The 22,721-nt window shown below is 45.5% G+C and overlaps 1 protein-coding gene across 1 annotated transcript; it reads left to right on the top strand.

Annotated features, from left to right (window-relative positions):
• Positions 1–1,523: 1,523 nt before the first annotated feature.
• On the top strand, positions 1,524–21,050 carry LOC144690560 (short-chain dehydrogenase/reductase 3-like). The gene is made up of 6 exons (XM_078558170.1): positions 1,524–2,540; positions 15,209–15,352; positions 16,026–16,145; positions 17,519–17,757; positions 18,949–19,074; positions 20,389–21,050. The coding sequence occupies exons 1-6, from the start codon at positions 2,298–2,300 to the stop codon at positions 20,471–20,473; spliced, it is 957 nt and encodes a 318-aa protein (XP_078414296.1). The 5' UTR covers positions 1,524–2,297; the 3' UTR covers positions 20,474–21,050.
• Positions 21,051–22,721: the final 1,671 nt, after the last annotated feature.

Raw genomic sequence — 22,721 nt, forward strand, 5'->3', positions numbered from 1 at the left:
ACACACCCACACCCCCCACACACACACACACCCCACACACACACCCCCACACACACACCCCCCTACACCCACAACCACCTCCACACACACACACACCCCCAAAGACACCACCACCCCCCCACACACACAGTCACACACACACACATGCGCACCCACACACACACCCACACACACCCCCCACACCCACACACACACCCACACAAACCCCCCACACCCACACACACACCCACACACACCCCCCATATCCACAGGCACACACACACAGATAGCACTGGGCTGCTCTAATGATCCCTCTAGTGGTCACTTGCAACTTCAATCAAAACCTGCCAGGATCTTGCTGTCTCAGCCATATTCAGCAAGATGATGGGAAGGTGATTGGAGGGAGAGAGGAGGGGGAGGAGTGGGTGGCCGGGGGGTGGAGGTACTGGTTTTACAAGCTAAACTAGCTGCTCTGAGTTGTGACACATGGAGCACACGGTGTGGACGAGGAGCTGCGAGTGTCCCTTCTTTAAAAGCCTGCGAGCGAGCAACAGCAGTGACACAATAACCCAGGAGCGGACAGAACATTACGCTGCAGCCAACTGCACACTCCACATGTCTTGGGGAAGGCCTGTGTTACATTCTTGCTGTGCTCTAACTGAAAGCACAAGATTGGTACCTATCGTGGTACTGAGGGCCAGGCCACCTAAACTGTCAATGGCAGTGCCCAGCAGGCTGGCAACAGGAAGCTGGTTGGCTGGACCTTTGGGTAATACCCTGCCATTCATTAACCATTTGAGCGTCTCTGGACATGCTTATTCCCAGCAACGTAAGAGTCTTTAAAATTTTCCCCTTTGTTTTCAAGTCCCTCCATGGTCTCATCCCTCCGTATCTCCGTAACCCCCTCTTCAGCCATTACAACTCCCCAAGATCTCTGCGCTCCTCCAGTTCTGACTTCTTGATCATCCTCCATTTTAATCGCTCCACCACTGGTGGCCTTGCCTTTGGCTGCCTGGAAGCTAAGCTCCGGAATTCCCTCTCCACCTCTCTCTCCTCAAACCTCTTTGACCAAGCTTTTGGTCATCTGTCTTGATACCTCTTTATGTGGCTCAGTGTCAAATTTGGTTTACCAACGCTTGTGTGGAGCGCTTTGGAACGTTTTGCCACATTAAAGGTGCTATACAAATGCAAATTGTTGTGACATAGATCACATACTGCTTCCAATCGACAATATCTGAAATTTATTTTCTGGATCCTCAGGTGCAATTACACGATTTTGACACGTCACCGTGTTGCTCGTATGTGGCATCACTACGAAAAATATGCTACCTGGTTTCTCTCTCCTCAAGTATGAGGGTGATGTCTCTTTAATTAAAGGATCAGGCATCCCCCTGATTGCAAATTGCTGAAAGTACCTTCATTAATTATTTTTTTAAAAAATAAAGAAGTTGCCCGAATATCTATTATTTTAAACAGGTGATATGTAGTCCATCTTGCAGTCGAGAAATGTCATTGGCTGTGTATGAAAAGCCTCCTGAGAGGTCGTGAAAGGCGCTATATGAATGCAAGTTAATGCCCTCTTATCTTTCAGCCTCCTGATTGTTATATTTAATGTCAGTCGAGCACCCTAAGAGCTCGCTGGGGCAGGAGAAAGCTGTGCAAGTCCTTGTGGAGGAGGCGGGGGGAGAAGCCAGATCTGGGAGCAGGCGAACGGTGTGTCTGTGCGGAGAGTTGGAGGAGGGAGAAGAGGGGAGGGAGAGCCAGCCTGCAGCTCTGGTGCAGAGGCTGGCGTGTTGCCGCTGACTACAGGGGGAGGAGGAGCAGGAGGGGTGGTGGTGGGGGTGTGGGTTCAGGACTCGGCTTCACACAGTAGTACCGAGCGGATCAGCTCCCTCCCGACACTTAGACTCGTCAATCAGGATTAATGGACTGCTGTATAAAAACTCACTGCGGCTTTCCGAACACACACACAAACGCTTCCAGCTCTTTTATTGATATGTATGTTTCTGTGGCTGACCGGCCTTTGCAGCGATTAACCTTTGGGTGATCCCGGACAGAGAGCAGAAGAAAGAAATAAAATGTTGGAAAAATCCATGGCTTTTTTTAAAAAAAAAGAACCAAGTGAAATTGACTGAACAGGAGGTGCTCAGCCTGTGAAATTGACACGCTCTTAAAGGGAGGTGTGTGGTGGTGGGGGGGGGGAAAGGACAAAAAAAAAAGTTATTTTTGGGTCCAAACTTTTTTTTCTGCTGCTAAACTTTTTTTCTGCTACAGAGGATCGGGTGCAGTTCCTTTTTTTTTCCTGTGTGTGTGTGTGTATGTGTGTGTTGTTGTTGTTGTTGTTGTTTAGGATGAGCCCAGAGATGGAGTGGAGAAGTTTGGCTTCGCTGCTGCTGCTTTTCCCGGTGCAAATGGTTTTTTACGTGGTGAAAGCCGCCGTGTTGCTGCTGCTGCCGACCAGGCTGCGGGGGCTGAGCCGGGACACTGTCCTCATCACCGGGGGAGGCAGAGGCATTGGTCGCCACCTGGCCCGGGAGTTCGCCAAGCAAGGGGCGAGGAAGGTGAGTCTCTCTCTGAATGTAAGGTTGCATTGCACAGTTTGTATTTTAAAATGTGTGATTATTATTTTTATTTTTTTTTTTTTGCAAATGCGTTTTTTATTTTTGGTGGGGGGTGTGTGGGGGTGCGGGTGTGGACTAACCCAGCAAAGTGATGGGGATTCAGGCAATAACGTTTCAATTCTGCTCACGGATTGTGTGTGGGGGGAGAGAGAGAGAGGCTGGCCCTGCAGTTTGCAGAAATGTATTTGCAGTCGCCTCCGGAAGGGCTTTTTTTTTTGGGGTATTTTGAATCTTTTAAATAATTGCAATGTCCCCGACACTGAGGGACAGAGAAATAGGGTCTGATTAAAGCCTCCCCCCCACCCCCTCCATTAGTATGTTTACTGGTTATAGTCTGTCAAAGGGAGATTGAACCTGCAGCAGTGCAGATGTGTGTCAGAGTTTCCAGACCTGCTGTATGGAACACGAGATTGTGCTGGGCTTTAACCTTCAGTTTACTGTTCTGCACCTTCAGGATTTTGCCTGCCGAGTTGCTGCTGTCCCTAAATACCAGCCCTGCTAATAGGCGCATCGTTCATGGTTGGCGAAATCTGGGCATATTTAATTGCAGGAAAAGTGCGGATTTCTCTGCGTGTTTTGATGGGGTTTTTTTTTAGCAGCGAGAACACTGCAGTGTGTCCCCTGATGTGTCTCAACACTAGCAGCTTGTGTTAAACCTGGGTGCAGTTAGCTCCATAGGATACAATTGACTGCTGAAATAATTTAGTCATTAAATGTCCTGCTCAAGTATTTTGTTCCAGAACCAATGATACTAAAATGCCTCAAGGGGCGAAATGCACCACCGGTTGAGGAGTAGGAACCCCCTACCCCCTCCTCCGGCTTTATTCCCAGGCTCTGAGCCGAGTTTGGTGCCGTCTCAGTTGAGATCTCAGTGTAAGAGCTGCAGGCAGCTTCTGGGTTAAAGGAAGACGGAAGCAGCCAGGCTGTGGTTACCCCGCCTGCTGGTTACACTCTGAGCCCCGCTGAAGGGAGAGTGCGGTTGGACATAGGGTGAGTCAAGATTAGACTTGGATCTGCTGCCTCTCACCAGACCCAGGGAGCCTGTGTACTCACAGTTTGCACACACACACACGGAAAATGGGAGGCTAAGTCAGCACAATGTCATGTCCTCAGGGGAAGAGGCAAGAAATTGACCCACTGAATAAAACTGACCTGGTGTGAGGTTTTTGATAGGATCAGGAGGAGGTCATTCAGCCCCTCTAGTCTGTTCAACCTTTGACTTTGATAAGACCTGTACTTCAACTCCATTGACCTGCCATGATTCTGTAAACCCTTTCCCAACAAAAATCTAGCAGTCCCAAGTTTGAAATTTCTACGTATAGCCTCATTTTCGGTGGTGATTTCCACTCCCCTTTGCATAAATATCCTGCCCTCACTCCTGAATGGCTGAGCTTTAATACGAAGGGTATACCCCCTTTGGCGGAGTGAATGCAGAACGCAGGAAATAGATTATTTGTCTTTAAGAACCCAAGCAATAGGCGGATCACTATCCAATTATATAATGCCGATGTACCCCATGATGTGGAAAGTAAAATAATCCTGACAGGAAGAAAGCGGAGATTGTGACATAGGCGTTACACACTGTTCAGGGCGGGGGGGCAGCCCTGAAAACTTACTTCACTGCGAGTACCTGTTGGATAAATGTCTCAATTGTAATCGGCTAATTATAAAGCCAAAGTGCGCTTTGCTAATCAGCCTGGGTGCTCTCTAGTGCTGAGAATGTTGAACTACATCTCTGGTCGTGGAGCAGTCCAATTAGATGAAGCACCAGAGGGGTGCCTGCTCCCTCAGGCTCCCTCCCCGTAACCCCAGCTGAGTCCCTGTCATTAGAGGGTTGATTAGTAGAGCTTCCTCTGACAGTTAGATTAATCCAGTGACCAATTGACAAGCAGAACAACGTTAAACCGAGGCCTCAGCTTCCTACTCGAGTGGATGTAAAAGATCCCATGGCACTTTCGAAGATGAGCAGGGAACTTATCCCCAGTGTCCTGGCCAATATTTATCCCCCAATCGGCATCAGAGAAACAGGTTGGTTATCTGGCCATTAGCATGTTTGTGGGAGCTTGCTGTGTGCAAACTGCTACATTTCCTCTATTGTAACAGTGACACTTCAGAATCCCAGGATCTCACAGTGCAGAAGAGGCCCTTCGGCCCATCGAGTCTGCACCGACACGTGAGAAATACCTGACCTACCTACCTAATCCCATTTACCAGCACTTGGCCCATAGCCTTGAATGTTATGACCTGCCAAGTGCTCATCCAGTACATCAAAAGTATTTTATTGGCAGTAAAGCATTTTGAGACATCCAATGGTATGAAAAGCGCTACATAATTGCAAGTCCTTCTACTTCGATATCACCCATAAAATATTGACTTGATTTCAGTATTGAAACCAAAGGTTGGAATTAATTGAAGGGGGTTTGACTCATAGACAGAATATCCCAGAAGTGATTTGTAAGCTGGTATCTAAATGAGGAAACTTGTTCTGTCCGTTTAAATGAAACTCTGGATTTAAGTTATGCCTTACTTTCATTCAAGCAGCGAATTACTCTCTAAACTATGTAGGACCTGGAGATACACAGTAGATGGTGTGCTCCTCAAAGTTGGTTTTGCAACAGTTGCAGTTGTGAAGCTGCAACTTGCAGCTTACCCGCCTGGCTCCAAAATGCCAGTCTGATGTCTGATTTGCCTGACGTGTGCCAGGGCACAAGTCCCTGTGAACCAGCTCCTCCCCAGCTGGACAGCCAGTATCTCAAGGTAAATTAGGCAGAATTTGCATCAGCGCAGATGAACCCATGTTGAATAGCTCATTAACACTCACTCTGCAGTACATAAAGACTGGACATTTGGAATGAATGTGTTCAGCACCTGCAAAACTGCACTGCAGTACAGGGGGCCATCTGCACCATTCCCAGCACAGGGAAACCCCAGAAAGTGTTCCCTTCCTTCCCTCCCCTGCCACCAAATGTAAAAGCAGAGACAATGGGGAAAGAAAATGGCTTGCTGACCCTACAAAGCTGCCTAGTTGTTTCTGTTACAAGTGGGTTTAGATGTCAATCCTGCCTGAGGTGTTCCCGGATGTTTTGGTGTGTGGCTCAGGTACCCCACCAAAGTGACCTGTACCCATTCAGCATCGATTAACCGGCTTTATCCAGGTTTGGGTTACCAGCATCATTGAGGACATGTTGGGTATGCAGTAATCTCACAGCAATGGAACATAGTGAGCAGGACTCTGGGGGCAACCTTTACTGTAACAGAACCAGTTACCAACAACTGGGACTGGTTTACTTATCAGAACTAATATATGTGAGGAGGTCTTGTGGTGCAGTGGTAGTGTCCTTATCTCTGGATTAGAAACTCTTGGTTCAAGTCCCACTCCGGGACTTGATGGCCATGGAAGGTGTATTCATAATGTGGCCAAACAGATTGATTATCAGCCTGTAAACCCTTCCAACACGCCTGATGGCAGGCCATAAGTCTGGAAGAATTTCCTGGTCAGCCATACTGCAGAAAGCAATGGCAGTACTCCAGTGGAAGTCCATGGCTATCAATATACCCTCTTAGGCATGGTACCTGAAGGAGGAGGCACAACTATTATGTATATGGGCAACTGCTCTCACATGAGGCAGCCAACATTACTTGGTGAGTCAGTGGGTTAACATGTTGCCCAATGTGGTGCTGAGATGTACATGGCAGGAAAGTCCCAAATTCTGACATAGATTTTGTGCCGAATCAGTGTATCTCCCTTCCGGTCCCTGAATTTTCCTCTGTGCCCCTGGACAGCAGAAGGAAATTGGCCTGGGTTCCTGCTTATGATTGCTAGGCCCGTGACTCCTCCTAGCAAACATGGATATCGAGCTAGACTCTTGTGCCTTTTGTGGCCGAATAGCCTTCTGGTAGCTAACTACTTAGACTTACAGAAGGCTCCCATTAAGGACCAAATAGAGATGCTCTGCATCAAATTGATCTGCAGAAGTTGGTCATCATACTTGCAAGTGAACATCTTCATACAGCCTTTGAAATCCAAGCCATGAGGAGCATTTTGATTTGTGTACAGGAATTTGGGTTTGTAGTGTGAATCTGCATAGGGGCAAAAACGTTTGTTTTGGTTGTGAGGGAGTGAGACATTTCCAATTAAAGTGTCAGCTGGAGGAATATAAATTGCCTGGAAGTGATGTGAAGTTTAAATACTTGAGACTGGTCTTGGAAGCATCCAGCTGTCTGCAGAAGTCAGTGGACACTGGAGCTCCTCTCCACAGCTAAATTGTTTTTTTTAAGAAAATGTATTCATTCATGGGATGTGTGGGCATCGCTGGTAAGACCATCATTTATTGCCCTTGAGAAGGTGGTTTTGAAGCACTGGGCAGGTACTCCTGCAGTGTTGTTAAAGAGGGAGTTTCAGGAAATGTTACCTGGTGATGATGAACAGTGATGTGTTTCTAAGTCAGAATGGTGAGCTGGCAGGGGACTGCCCCACTTCTCTACATAACTTAACAACTATTTTGACTGCACTTTTCCTAAAATGTGTATTGTTTTGCACCAGGTTTACTCTCACCCCCAACCCCTTCTTCGTCCTCCTCATCTTCTGTCTCTTGGTGTTGGTAAGAACACAGGAGCTAAAAGCCCTAGGAGCCCCTGCGGAGTGGCCATTAATCACATGTGCACCCGGGACAATGGACTCTGGATTTTGCAATCCACGCTGCCTCAATAACTTTAACTGTTGACCTTGGCGTTAAAATAACACAGATAGGAAAACAGCAGCTGTTCAGCCAATGGAGGAATCACAGCTAAGTCTGATCTTGACCTACATCCCTGCACCCTCCTCTTCAGTCAGGGTTACTTCAGGAGGGGGAGTTATGGCAGATTTTGTTTTTTTTCCCTCTATTTTATTTGGGAGATCGAGTACGGTTTCCCAACTGTTTTACTGGCCAAGATCAGCTAACTAGGTGCAGAACATTTCTTTCTCCCCCCGCCCCCCACCCCCTACAATGATGATGTAGAGAGTAGGTTCTGGCACTGGCAACAATTTGCATGTATATAGCACCTCCTAATTTAGTAAACGACCCTAAGGCGCTTCACAGAAGCGTTGTAAACCTAAGTTTGGGATCAAACTGCTTAAAAATATGAGGACTTGGTGACCAAGACCTTGGCCAGATTTTAAGACGCCTCTTAAAGGAGGAGAGGGAAGCAGCGAGGCAGATTTGTTGAGGGAGAGAATTCCAAAGTTTGGAGCCTAGGCAGCTGAAGATTTGCTGCCAGTGGTCGGTCGAGTGATTAAAATCAACCAGAATTATAAGGACCAGACGGGTTGTTTCTATTCTGGATCTCTGCTGGCTCTGTTAGATCATGGATTTGGGGTGGGGGGCGCCTGGCAGGTGCTGAAATTGGGAGGGTTAAAAACAGGAATCAGTTTGACACAGTCAATTGCATGAAAACCCAAATCCTGACTTTGCATAATTCATTCATTTAAAGAAGCCGTCTTTCTCCTAAATTGACTTTGAATTGTTCTTAATACTGCCATCTGTCTTGCTCTCCTGCACTCATTTGCTTTCTTGTCTTTTACCTTTTGTTTCACCCTCTCTTGCTCTAAACTCTTCTCTTGCTCTTTTTGGCCTTTCTCTGGCTTTAATTGCTCTGTCTTTTTGTTCTGTATGTGTGTGTGTGTGTGTGTGTGTCTTTTTTTGCTTCATCTTGCCCCCCCTTCTATTTTTGTCCTATGTTTTAAAACGCTTCCGAGTTTCTCTAGAATGACTGGAGGAGCACCTTGTAGTTTAGTCACAGCCTTGGGTTCAACAGCAGGTCAGCCGAGTGCTGATGATGTCATTAATCTTGTTTACCACTTTTGGAAAAGGAAACGCAGGTCCAGCAGGCACAGGAGGGGTGGTGGGCGGACAGGGGGAACAAGCGAATGAGGGGGGCTGTGGGGGGTAAGCAGGTTGCAGCCAGTGGCCAGTTCCACCCTCATTCAGACCTCCCTCTCTGTTGGCAGAACCTCATCGGTCCCTTCCTTAGAGACACAAGCAGAAACCCCATTGGCTTAGCCCACAGATTTTTTTAATATTTGATATGATCAGTTAAACGAGAGATGCGAGGCATTTTGTAAATAGACTTGACCTGAAGGAGGACAGCTGGTTTTACAGTTTACTGGAGGTGTTGGACCTTGACAATACTGGGTTATTGAGCCAGAAAAGTCAGCTGAGGCAGAGGATATTTTAAGGTGTCACTGTATGTTGCAGAAGCACTTTGTCGTCTGTCTTTTGTGATTGTATATTTTTAACGGAAGAGCTATGTATTCATGATAAGGTAATTTTAGAATTCCAGTAAATCTGAATGCTGCCAGTGGAATACCCCAAGTGCTAGCTCTTCCCAAGGATCCACAGACCCCAGCCGACCTTTGGCACCTCACTGGGGGTGGACATTCCTTATGTCTGATCCTGGGTCTTAGAAATTGGAAGGCTATTTGACTGCGTTGGACCTCACCACCGAACGTGGTCCTTTGTAGGCTGAATGTTTACCCATGGCAGATGCACTTTCTGGAATGGGGTCAAGGAATAGCATTCAGGAGTTAGGCACGCAGGCAGATTCCCTTTCTTACACTCAGAATCCTGAAACCAATTGTAAACATCTCACCTGTGATCCTGACTGTGATATCAGCTGATTCACAGGGACCAGCCTCACAACCTCTCCCTCTGCTTGGATCAATGCCACACTGGGCAATTGGATTTACCGAAACAGAGGGTGTGAGGTGAGACAAGGTAATCTAATTAATCATTGCCTCCTTGTAAGGGACTATCTATTGTTTTCCTTTCACAATGGTTAGTTATTCTTTTGCTTAATTTTCTTCCCCGGCTTCAAAATTAAAATAGATCCTTCATATGTGATTATCTATTAAACGTTATATTCAAACTGTTTTTGTGACTGTACCCAAGTTCAGGCCTATGCCCAGGATAACAACTCTGGAGCTCTTCCTAGGCTGCATTTGAACTAAATATTCAAAACGAATCCCTTTTTATATTCTCATTCTGTGTATATACATACACACACACTCAACAGTCCAAAAGCAATAACACTGCTTTTCCCAGTATTGACCATGTTATCCATTGTATTACTTTTGGGGATGGGGGAATGTGGGGGTCTGGGAGGGAGACAGAAGGGTGCAGTCTAACGCTGCTCTGTGTTGGAGATGACCTCTGATTGACCCTGGCTCATTGCTAACAGGCTTGGCCATGGTGACTCCTGTCTGAACCCTTCATCCCCTTGCACAGATAACCGGCTGAAACTCCTGCACTTGATTACAGCAAATCACAATGAGGCTTCACCGCAAAGCTTTATTCTGGTGTTTTTTTTCTCCTTATCTCGTTCACTTGTGTTCTCTTGCTCTCGCGTTCCTCTTGATGGCTGGTGGTGTTCCCTCTCTTCTCCTCGTTTACAGTGAATCTGTGAATGGAGCTTGTCATCCTGTCCACAGCTCATTTTGTGTGCTGTATTGGGAATGGGTTAAGAAAAAATCATTCAAAAATAAATCACCGTGGATGTAGAATTGCTGTACCCACAGGTGGGCACAGACTGGCATCTGACTGTTCAGTTGCTGGGCATTGTTGCACTTATAGCTATGAGGCGAATTTTTAAATGCGGGTGAATTTGCTCATTAAAGGGCATCAGCTGTTTCCCCACTAATTGCGTTGTGAGGCTTTTAGTGGTATAACAGGCAACTATTGACTGCTTATCCTCTCACATGAGAGTGGCTCCTTTGCAGGACATTTTAGAAAGGTACTGCTGCACTGTCCCTTGGGTACTTAATTCTGTTGCCTTTTTAGTGACTGAGAGCACTCCACCACCATTGTGAACGTTGGTGGATTGACTCTGTCTGCATGGGCCTTCAAAGGGAAAGAAGGCTGGACTGTCTTGAGCTGAGTGTGATGTGGAAACCTTGTACATCATTCGGCCCCGCCTCCTGACCGATCATTTGCGGGACCTGGTTGTCTCCCTGGAGTGTTTGCAAGTATTCCTGGGAATACCGTGCTGAGTCAGGTGGACAGAAAAGCGACAAATGGAATTCTGCCCAGAGGAGTGTGTGGTGATGTATTTAGGGAGGTAATACAACACGAAGGATTACACAATAAATGGGAGGATACTGAGAGGTGTAGAGGAAATGAGGGACCTTGGAGTGAATATCTACAGATCCCTGATGGAAGAGCAGAGAGGTTATGCTGGAACTATATAAAACATCAGTTGGGCCACAAGTTCTGAGTACTGTGTGCCACATTACCAAAATGACCCAATTACAGAATTGCATTAAAGAGGGTACAGAGGAGTTTTACAAGGATGTTGTCAGGACTGGAAAATTGCATCTATGACACAAAGTTGGATAGGCCAGGATGTTCTCCTGGAACATAAGAAGGCTGAGAGGAGATTTGATTGAGATGTACAAAATTAAAGCAGCCTAGTTACTTTAGCAGAGAGGCCACTGACTAGGGGACACAGATTTAAAGTGATTAGAGGGGAGGTGAGGAAAACTGTGTTCACCCAGAGAGTTGTGGGGTCTGGAACACTCTGCCTGAAAGGATAATAGAGGCAGAAATTCTCAACTCGTATCTGGATATGCATCTCAATTGCTGTAACCTGCAGGGCTATGGACCAAATGCTGGAAAATGGGATTTGGCTGGGTGACTTGTTTAGTGGCCGGTGCAGACACAATGGGCCAAATGGCCTCCTCCTGTGTTGTAAACTTGCTATGATTCTATGGAAAATGTTAAACTCTGCTCAGTATTTGCCATATCGGATACTAAAGAAACCTGGTGCCACTCAGTCAGAAAATGAGATGACAGTACGTTTCTTATCTCAAACACCTATTCCTGAGATCTTTGTCCTCCAATTCTGAATCCTTGTGCATCTCACTGGCAGCCGTGCATTCAACCGTTGGAGCCTTAAGGTCTGGAATTCCCTCTCGGCCGCTCTTGCTTCCTTAAGACATTCATTAAAACTTATCCCTTTCACTAATCATTCGGTCTCCTGTCCGAATACTATATTTCCTTCATGAGCTGAGCATCAGATTTCTTTTTTTGAAGTCTGGTTATGTTACTTTGAAACCCCTTTGGACATTTTACAAGTTAATGGTGCAGTATAAATGTAAGTTGTTTTCGTAAACCAAATGAAACATCTGCACGTTTTCAATGATGAAACCATTTTCAAACCTAGGACAATAGAAATGCCTCAAACTGCTTCTCTTCCTCAGTGGGTAAATGCACCATCTAATATGGTGTTGATCTGTTGCAGCAATAAGCAATGTGAACTCAAAAGCTCCCAAGTTCGATTTACCCCTCCCCCCACCCACCGCCCCACCAACTGTCCCTTGTTAGCTCGGGGGGGGGACAGTGGGGTTACTATCATTAATTGCTCTCGGTATCTGAACTATAGCAGGGGAAAATCGATTAGTGTGCTACCAGAATCATAGAGTCATAGAACTATTCAGCCCCTCGTGGCTCCACCAGCTCTCTGAATGAACAGCTCACCTAGTGCCATTCCCCTGCCTTCTCTCTGTAACCCTGCACATCCTTCCTTTTCAGATAGCATTCAAAAGGGAATTAGACTCTTTTTCGATTGAACCTGCCTCCACCACACTCAGGCAGTGCATTCCAGACCCCAAGCACTCGCTGTGTGAAAACATTTTTCCCAACATCACTTTTTTTGCTTCTTTTTACCAATTACTTTTTAAATCTGTGCCCTCTCGTTCCTGGTATGATTGCTTCTCAATGCAGGACTTCCGTTACATGGAGAACAACCCCAGCTTCTCTCTTTTCTCAGCACAGAGACGTTAAAGGGAGATTTAATAGAGATGCTCAAAACGATGAGAGGTTTTGACAGGGTCGATGGGGAGAAACTGTTTCCACTGGCAGAAGGGTCAAGAACCAGAGGATGAAATTTAAGATAATTGGCAAAAAATGCAGGGGTTAATGGGGAGAAATCTTTTTTCTTTACTCAACTAATCTGGAATGTACTGCCTTTTTAATAGTCACTTTCAAAAGGGGATTGGAAAAAATATTTGAAAAGGGGGAAAAATGTAGGGGTCGTGGGGAACAAGAAAGAGATTGGGACTAATTGGATAGTTCTTTCAAAGAGCTGGCACAGATACAATGGGCTGAATGGGCTAACCCTTCTGTGCTGTGTGGTTCCTGGGCCTGATCGGTATCTAACAATCCCTGCTGGAATGTACACTGCTGAGGATGGGTTTGGGTTGCCTGTCATGCTCCTGTGGTTGAACAGCTTGTCCCTGGGCCGGTTAAGTGAAGAAGGGCCCTGTGGTTGAGATACTGAAAGGTTGGTATTGGCTGAAAAAAATGTCTCTCCAAAATGAGTGGAGTGAGGAGGGAAGATTGGGAGTGAGGAGTTATTGCTGGAGGGTAGGCTCGGTTCCTCTCAGTTGCGTGCTGGAATTATCTTTGCGCTGAAAGTGGTCCCCTGTTTGGCATCCAGCCAGCATCCCCTGAACCTGACACACTTTCAATTCAGAACTCACTGACCATAAAATTACTGAGGGCAGCTTCTCACTGAAGTGGAAAATCCTGCGGGGACGGTCTGCCTGCCTGCTGCCTGGCTGCTCCCCCGAGCTTCCTACCCCTTTCCTTTTACCTCTGGATGACCCTGGCAGATGACTGCCAAAAAGGCAGGTGAAAAAGTTGAACTGGCGGAGGGGGCAAAAAAAAAGTTTCAGCAAAACAGTCAACAGATTGCGCCCCAGCTGCCTGTCCGTCCCCATAGTAACTCGTGGCAGCACTTCAACTGTGAGGGGCGTTTAAGACTATTGTCTAGTGGCTGTTTTGCAGGGGGGGGCGGGGGGGGTGGTGTTGCGGTGATTAGGTTGGCTCAGTTGACAAGAACAGAACTCCCAGGTCTTGTTAGAATTCCAGATGTACCCAGCAAGGCAGTGCTTTCCCTGCAATATTGTATCTTGCACTAAATATTCAAGTTACTTTATACAATTTTTTTGTTTGGTTTTCAAAAGGCTTCTTTCACACAACTTGCATTCATACAGCACCTTTTAATATAGCAAAACATGCCTCATGCAGGATTGATTGGCATTGTGAGTTTGTTTGGATGCATTATAAGGGGAAGTTGGATAAATAACAGAGGCAGAGCTTAAAATATAAAGGGGTGTAAATCGGACTCCCTTAAATTATGCAATGTCCCAGGATCTCAGTTATTTATGTAAAAAGCAGTTAAGTAGTGAAGAGGTTAACTGGTTGAGCAGCCTTTATAGTTCTACAAATAATTGTGTGACTTTCCATTTATCTTTGTGCTAACCACACTGCATCACCTTGGCACTGCTTGGTGCGAGGGCGGCAGCAGTTGCATAACATGGCCTACTGCCCCTTGCATGAACCTTCTGGATCTTCAACTCGCAAGGTGTTCAGCAACCTTATTCCCTTCCTCCCACTCTGTGTGTTCCTGTCCACACCACTGTTACAAATGATACCTCCTTTTCCAGGCTTACTAGGATTGCTTCCTTTCCCAACCCTACATAAAACCTATTGAATATCCACAAGTCTTTATCACCATTGATGACTTAAAGCAGCTTTGTCCTGTTTGGATGTCCTAAGCAGCTCGCTCTATCAGACTTGTCAGCTGGGGTGACTCGGTCATCAGATTGTTGCTGTGATTATGTCTGTATTCCTTGGCTTGAAAGCAAATGTGTGTGGCTAAGTGGACTGTCAGGTGTGAAGCTGAGGCTCGGAAATGTCCCTTCTTGTGCGGAATTAACTTGTTAACCAGGGTGACATTTAGCTGTAGAGGGAATGAGGCAGAGTTCCCCCCCCACCCCCCAACCCCGATTAATATCAGCAACCCCTGAACAGAGTACACAAGCCAGAATGCGAATTGTTTCAGCGCAGGAGGAGGCCATTCAGCCCATCGTGTCTGCACCAGCAGTTCACCTAGTGCTGTTCCCCTGCCTTCTCTCTGTAACCCTGCATATTCTTCCTTTTCAGATAGCATTCAAAAGGGAATTGGACTGTTTTGATTGAACCTGCTTCCACCACACTCTCAGGCAGTGCATTCCAGACCCCAACCACTCGCTGCGTGAAAAAGTTTTTCCTCACGTCACTTTTTTTATTTGCTTTATTTTGCTAATCACTTCAAATCTGTGCTCTCTCATTATCGAAGATGTGATTGCTTCTCAGAGCCAAGCAGCCTCCCATCATGACTCTCTGGGCTCACGGTGAATAGCAATGTGACACCCAACGGTTTGTAATGCCCAGTGAACTTTTTCCCCAGCAAGAACCAGCTGATCTTGAATTGTTTAAGGAAGCTCTGTTTCTTTTAAAGACTGTCAGCCATCTCATTTGATACGTGTGGGATCTTGTGTGGAGATTAGCTGCCATGTTTGCCAACATAATGAAGGCATTTGCACTTCAAAAGGGATTGCCGGTCACTGACTTTTCTGCACTCACCACACCCCCCCAGCCCAGCACCCCACCTCACACTCCCCTTAAATGCTGGTTTGCATAATTGCCCCACCTAAGAATTACCTTGATGTCCTGAGGGCTCTTTGTGAATGCATGGAGAGGGAGAAATGGCAGGAATTGTAACTGATTATGATCCTTTTCTTGCAGATCATTATCTGGGGTCGGACAGAGGAGTGTCTGAAGGAGGCCTGTGAGGAGATTCGGAGCCTGGGTGTGGAGTGCCACTACTTTGTCTGTGATGTAGGAAACAAAGAGGAAGTTTACCAACAAGCCAAGGCTGTACGGGAGAAGGTGGGTGTCAACCAGCAACGCTCCTGCAATCTATGGCCTGGGTACAAGCTGCCTGGCTGTAAGTAAACCTGGGCCTTGCACAGTTCTGATGGGAAAAAGTTAAACGAAAGCCTAGTCTGTTCTGAAAGATGCTTATAGATTCTGTGGCATTTTAAGAGCAACGAGTTCATCTTGTGTTCTGGCCCAATATTCAGCCCTCAAAAGCTGTAATAAAGTATGAACTCACTGACAGAAGAGTTAGTTTTTGGAACAGTTTTCCAAGGGGCCAGGAACTTGCATCGCTACAAGATCATATTGGACAATATTTCAGTGAAATATATCTTAATTTACCACTGTGAGGAGAGCAGACTGGATGTCCCTCTGATTTGATTCTGATCATTGGATTTTTCCTTCCATTGCGCTAAGACTTGATCATTCATCTCTGTGTCTGTGACATCTTGCTGTATCCAAAATTGCTGCCATGCTGCCCCACAAACCCTTTCAAGGAGCTGATACTGAGATGTGACACGATGCTATATCCATGGAAGTGTCTTTGATGCCATGGGGGTTGGTGGGGGAAGCGGAGGGTGATCTTTGAGATCTGTTAACCTGTCTGAGTGCAAGTTCAAGCCATTGGTTTTAGGCAGGAAGGAGGATTGGAATGTTTGTGACCAATCACTTTGTTTGTGTGCAGGTGGGTGATGTCACCATCCTGGTCAACAATGCTGCAGTGCTTCATGGGAAGACTTTAATAGACAGTGATGACGATGCTATCCTGAAGTCCCAGCACATCAACATGCTCGGCCAGTTCTGGGTCAGTATAAGACGTTTTGACATCTCCTAAAATAACTCCAAGGTCCATGTTTTATTGCAAACTTAAGGTCTCCTCTCGGTCTCCCATCTCCTGTCCTTTACACTGCTGTTTTATCCGAAAAGCTTCTGGTTAATGAGGCTATACAATGGCACAGTCCGGGGTAAGCCACTCTCTGCGTGTTTCGCACACCAACATATGAGCCTTATCATCGATGCTGCAGTGCAGTACTGAGGACATGCTGCATCATCAAAGGTGAGATGTTAAATCCAATCATTGCCCCGTTGCCTGTTCCGGTGGATGGTAAAGATCCCGTGGCAATAAAACAAAACCAGGAGTTTTCCCTGGTAAAAGCAAAATACTGCGTATGCTGGAAATCTGAAATAAAAACTGAAAATGCTAGAAAAACTCAGCAGGTCCAACTGCATCTGTGGAGAGAGAAACAGAGTTAACATTTCAAGTCTGTATGACCCTTCTGAAGACTCAAAACGTTAACTCTTGTTTCTCTCTCCACAGATGCTGTCAGACCTGCTGAGTTTTTCCAGCATTTTCAGTTTTCCCTGTTGTCCTGGCCAATATTCCTCTCTCAACAGACTGTCAAGACCGGATTAACTGAATTGTTCTTAGTGGGATATGGATGTGTATAGGCAGTCACCACATTTCAGAGTAATTCAGTTGTGTGAAGCGTTTTGAGTTTTTTGGAAAATCTGTTACGGTGCTATATAGAGGCAAATATTTCTTACCCCCCCCTCCCCCGATTTAAAACTTGCTGCTTAATTTCCGAATTCTGCTGCTCGTGGTTGACCTCTCAGTTGTAACACTGATGCTGGGAGGTTTCAGCAGACCATCTTAAATAACAGCATCAGCTCCCTCCCCTTCCTCACTCAAATCAAAGACTTTTTAATGTAATTATATGCTTTATGAAAAATCCTTGACATTTTCCCTCTAGAGCTGCCAATGCTGTCAATCTTGCGATTGTCTGAGCTTAAATTGAAGACTTGTGAAGTTCTCTCCCTCTTAGTCTGGAGGATCGGCAGCAGCGCAGTCAGTTCGAATGTGGCTCTTTTCGCTTCTGACTTGGTTTGTGTCCATTACACAGGGGCAGGGAGCAGAGTGGACAATGCCCCGTCATTCAAATTTATATTATGGTCTTGGCAGTGTTACTTGGGCGTGGAATATTGGCCAGGACACTGGCAAAACCTTCCTCCTTTTCTTCCAATGCTGTCTCAATACCTGACACAAAACAGCAATCCTAATCAGGACTGTCAGTGACGCAGTTAAATTTGACGCACAAGTTTTATTGTGAAACCAGGATAAAATGGTTCAGTCTGAAAATTCTTTTTATGTAATTCTAATTTTCCATCCCTCCCATCCAGACTACAAAGGCCTTCCTGCCTCGGATGCTAGAACTGCAACATGGACACATCGTGTGCATGAACTCTGTGCTGGCATTGTCTGCCATTCCGGGTGCCATTGATTACTGCACTTCCAAATCGTCCTCCTTCGCATTCATGGAGAGTCTGACACTGGGCCTCCTCGACTGCCCTGGGGTCAATGCCACCACAGTGCTCCCATTCCACACCAGCACTGAGATGTTTCATGGCATGAAGACAAGGTCAGTGCTGAGGATAGTAGTTTTCCATAGCTGGTTAGCATAGAGATTGTAGCTTGATGTTCTTCTATAGGTTGAGTTGGGCGAAGTCCACAGTGCGAGACCATCACTGCTGCAAAGCAGGAAGGTTCTATGTGATTCCTTATCACTATATATATATATATATATATATATATAAACAGGGACTGCACTTGGTTGCAAAACACTTTGGGATCTTCTGCTGTGCCGGGGTGCTCTGTAAATAGAAGTTTTTCATTTTTAAAAGTCTGTAGGTTGTAGGAAGTGAGGAGGACTGAAAGGGCCAAGTGATTTTACAGTACAGTGGTAACTGCAGAAGAATGCGTTGGAGGAGGAAATGGGATATAGGGAAGAGACAGAACAATGCCAAATGTGGAACACCAGAGGGGAAAGAGAGGAAAGCTAAGGAATGATTGCTAATCAACAAAAAGTTGTTCTTTGTACCCTGAACAGCACTGTGGAATGCTAATGTCAGCAGATATGTTTTATGCTGCAGAGAAAAACACGTCATCGAAATCACTGGTTGGAAGGGTTTGCAAAGCGCTGCTTGGTTTGAGCACCCTTTTGGTGGATTTTGGTTTCTTCTGCGTTTGAGCCTGATGGTGTGATTATGCTAAAGTGGGTGTAACCTTTTCCATTGATCACAGATGCAGTACACAATGTGGATTTCAACTGTTGTGTTAATCCAGTCAGTAGCCAGGAGGTCACCCCAGGCCTGACACTGCCCTCAATGGAGGTCGGGCTTCACCCTCCCTAACTCTACGATGCTGCCCTACTGGCAGGCTGAGATCAACTGATAAAATCTAGGAGACTGGATTCTAAGAGGGGTATGGGGTACACCAGGCAGTTACAATACTTGTTCAAAGTTGAAGGCAATTAGGTTTAGTAGGCAAATGTAAATTAATTGGTGTTTCCTTGTCAGAGTGGCATGCTGTATGCTCCTTAGAGCTCTAATTCCTGAGTGGAGCTGGTGACTCCTGTACCAATCCAGATGCCAGTGCCTTCTCTGAATATTTGTGTGATCCCAATCCTTGGGATTTGGGGCAGGGTCAGGTCAAAGTGATTTGTAGCACTTCTGACCTTCATTCTTTGAGGACTTACTTACAATGGACCATGTGGTATTAGATGGAGATCTGATTCTTTTTTTAATGTTTCGATTTGTTTTCTCTGCTGCAGGTTTCCCAAGCTGTTCCCTCCCCTCAAACCGGACATGGTGGCCCGCCGGACCGTGGAAGCAGTGAGGACGAATCAGGCCTTCCTCCTGCTACCCTGGACCATGCACGCACTTGTCATCATGAAAAGGTATGTCAGTTCAAGGCCTTGCCTCAATCACTCCCTCCCAAGCTGAGGCTATTCTGCCTTGAAAGGAAGGGTCTCTAGGGGTTCTCAAAAATATAGGTAATAAAGTGCTTTAAGAACTTTATCCTCCTCCCCTTTACCTCTGGGTATAAGGTATTAGTTCTAACTAGCAAAGGACAAATTTGGACTGATAAGAGTAGTCAATGTCAGAAATGGACTTTTGCAATCACTTGCAGGGCTGCTGGTTTACTCAGATGAGTTAGATGGGCCTCCTTTATTTAGATCTAGTGTTTGTAGAGAAAGTGAAAGCTGTCTAGTGTTCTGATGGACTAAGGAGCTCCAGTCCCTTTACATTGTTCAATACCACCAACAGTGCAGCTACTAGGGGCCTTTCATCACTGACAGCCTGTGAAGGTCACAAGCGAAATGAGTTTGTGATGACGTTTTCTGTCAGGCTCCATGAGGCTGTCTTCATACCAAAGCAAGCCAGTGTGAGTCTAAGAATTTACTGCTTACAAGGAATTGACAAAGCTTCAATTGGAGGGGGATTTAGGACAGTCCCTTCATTCTTGACTATTTTAAGATTGGGTCAGTCAGTAAATGCAACAAGCTGGAAACCACGTTGTGGAGCCCAGGAAGGCTCCAGGGTTCTGTCCTGGTGCTTGCTGAGCTAAATAGGTGTGGAAGTGATCTTGACTTGGGTGGGGGGGTCAATAGAAATCAGCAAGGAAATTGCTATCCTGTTAACTGTTCCGCAAAATAGGTCCAGAATTGGACCTCTCTCTGCTCTGATAACCCTCACAATCTGATAGCCAACATTGGCTGCGTTCCCTTGTGAAGAAAGACCAATTTAAATCATTGATAATTTGCCTTGGACATGAGACACTAGGCTAAACCCCAATCCAGAATTTGAACATAGTCTAGAATAACACTGACAGTCTAGTGTAATACTCCAATGTGATGCTGAGGGAGCACTGCACTGAGCAATGCTGCTGCTGTTCCATTGCAATGGCAAAGTAAGGCTCTGTCTGCTAAGGGTGGCATTACACATCCTGTTGGTACTAATGGGTAAACCAGAGGTTCTGCTGTCCTGGCTAACATTCCTCTTCTCTGTGGTTTGTGGGATTTGACTGTGTACAGGAAGTAGCTGCTGTATTTGTCTGCACAATGGTGACTGCACCTTGATTTAATTCTGCGTGAAGTGCCTTGAGACAAGACCGAGTGAGGTGACATTTCATGTTTAATTACAGTTGTTGGGGAAACATAATGAAAAGAACAAAACTCTGACCTTTTTTTCCCCCTATCTCTGGGTTCCAGTATCCTCCCACAAACGGCTTTGGAAGAAATTTACAGGTTTACCGGAAGCTATGCATGTATGGACAGCTTCAAAGGACGAACATAAGAAGAGGCCCCATACTCTGATTCCTCTTCAACCTCTCTAGCAAGCTGGAAAATGAACTTTGAACAGAACGTATGCAGCAGGCAACTCTGTGGACGTTTTCCCATCAAGTCTTGCAGAATATTAAACATCAGACCTTCGCTATGGCGATGCAGCCCCAAGCTCCTTCAAGGCAAACTGAACTATGTACAGTCAAAACTGGACACGTTAACGGGTGGACCTAAAAATAAAATTGAGGTGACTTGTTACTTGCGAGTTAAAGGTCCTCATTCTAAATGTAACTTTGGAGTGTTGGAAATCGTTCACTGGGAATACTACGTGGCTTCTACGTCTAAATGTGCTGATGGGTGGTATTCCGTGGGGATACACCGGATGTTTTATTCACACTGTGGCAATGACTGTGTGCCATTCCACTCGCCTTTGTTTAATGACAGGAATGTCGGAGAAATTCATCACTTTTCATTTTAAATCATGCTGTAAATTTTAATATTTAAACTGTAATTTGCCATCTGGCCTAAAAGCATTAACTATTTTTCCTCCTCCTTGGATTTAGTGAATGAATAAAATAGAAAAGAACAAATTGGCTTGAGGGTGTTAATGACTAGCTCCACACTAATAGTAAAAGGATTCAATGGAACACGAGGAGGCCATTCAGTGAAATAATAGCTGATCTGTGACCATATACCCCACCTTTGCTTTCTATCCCTTGGCAAACTTTGGTTAACCAAAGTTTGTCAATTACAGATTTAAAACTTAGTTGATTGATCATCATCTGCTGTTTATGGAAAAGAGTTCCAGACTTCTACCCCTGGACCTCACACACCACACTGTGCATGCACAAGTTGAAAGCAGACATTTGCACTCTTAATACTTCTGCCTGAAAAAAGCTTGTTGCAGAATACTACAAGATTGAGATTGTGTAGTTTGTTACTTCCTGTCCACTCCCATATAATAATAGTTGATTGGGACTAGATCCAACTTGGGTTCCATGCCTGCAAGTGAAGTGGACATGGCTCAGGTACTGTGCTTACAGCCATAACTGGAGCCAGGCCTCTGCCAGCAAAGCTTTAGCTTGTTCCTCAGGTACAGGAGCGTAGCCCCTAATAATGTTTTATCATCCTGTGTTTCCACTGGGCCTGGACAGGACCAAGAATGTTCCACCAGGCATGAGTTCCACTGTTGACTGAAGCTGCTAAATATGAACCATCTTTCTCTAGACTGTCTGAGTTAGTTAGGCAGAGGGACCAAAAGATCCTCATGTTTGGTTTGCAAATCTGCACTGTTATTTGGTACAGTAGTAGATGCATTTTTTATTCTTGATCGTCACTGGCAAAGCCAGCATCTGTTGCCCATCCCTAATTGCCCTTGACAACTGTGTGGCTTGCTAGGCCATTTTCAGAGGGTAATTAAGAGTCAACTACATTGCTGTTGTAGTTGGTCACAACCACCCTGCTCTAGGGAATGGTTCTGGCCTTTTGAGGAATACGATTAGACTCTAGTTCACGCCTCCCCACTGCCAAATAAACTCCATGCTAAGGGTCACTTGGTTGAGAAATCAGAGGGCTGCTGGCACATGGACCTATCTTCAGCAAGAATTGGGGGGTGGCGGGGGCAGTGATTGCAGCTTGTTTATTTGCTTGTGTTATCTCGAGGGTATGAGATAGGATCCTGACCTAAGCCGAACACAATAGTGAAAACTATTCCACATCTACCAGAATACACTGATTAACTGAATTTAATTACAGCAGTTTTGTTTGGAGATAGTCTCAGTTGCAAAGTCCAAGGCTTTCTGACTAAACACAAGCCCACTGAAGGCTTATGTTTGGTGAATAACTAAAGCCTGAAACTGACACAAACACAGTTCTAAATCTTAAACAGCATTGTAAATTGTGGCTTTGTTATGAGAATTTTTTTTTCACATGGAGAGTTTGGAAGAGCGTGGAATGGTTTGTCACGGGGCTGTTCAGGCAGAGACTACTGCACCTTTTAAGAGAATAATGGATAAATATTTTAAGCAGAACAATGGGGAGAACAGGGAACTATGATTAGTTTTGGATTATTTTTAGCAAAGACCCAGCATTGACAATGGGCTGAATAGCTTCCTTTTGTGTTGTAAATGTGTACGGTTTCTATGTTTTAACCCCAATACTTATTAGGGCAGCCCTTGATTTCAACTGTAAGAATTTGAGTTTCATTTGCTGTATTTACCCTATAAATCAAAGAGAAAATGGTGATTTTAAGAAAAACCATT

Source organism: Cetorhinus maximus, chromosome 15 (genome assembly GCF_964194155.1).
Source record: "Cetorhinus maximus chromosome 15, sCetMax3.hap1.1, whole genome shotgun sequence".
In the NCBI taxonomy this organism is placed as follows: domain Eukaryota; kingdom Metazoa; phylum Chordata; class Chondrichthyes; order Lamniformes; family Cetorhinidae; genus Cetorhinus; species Cetorhinus maximus.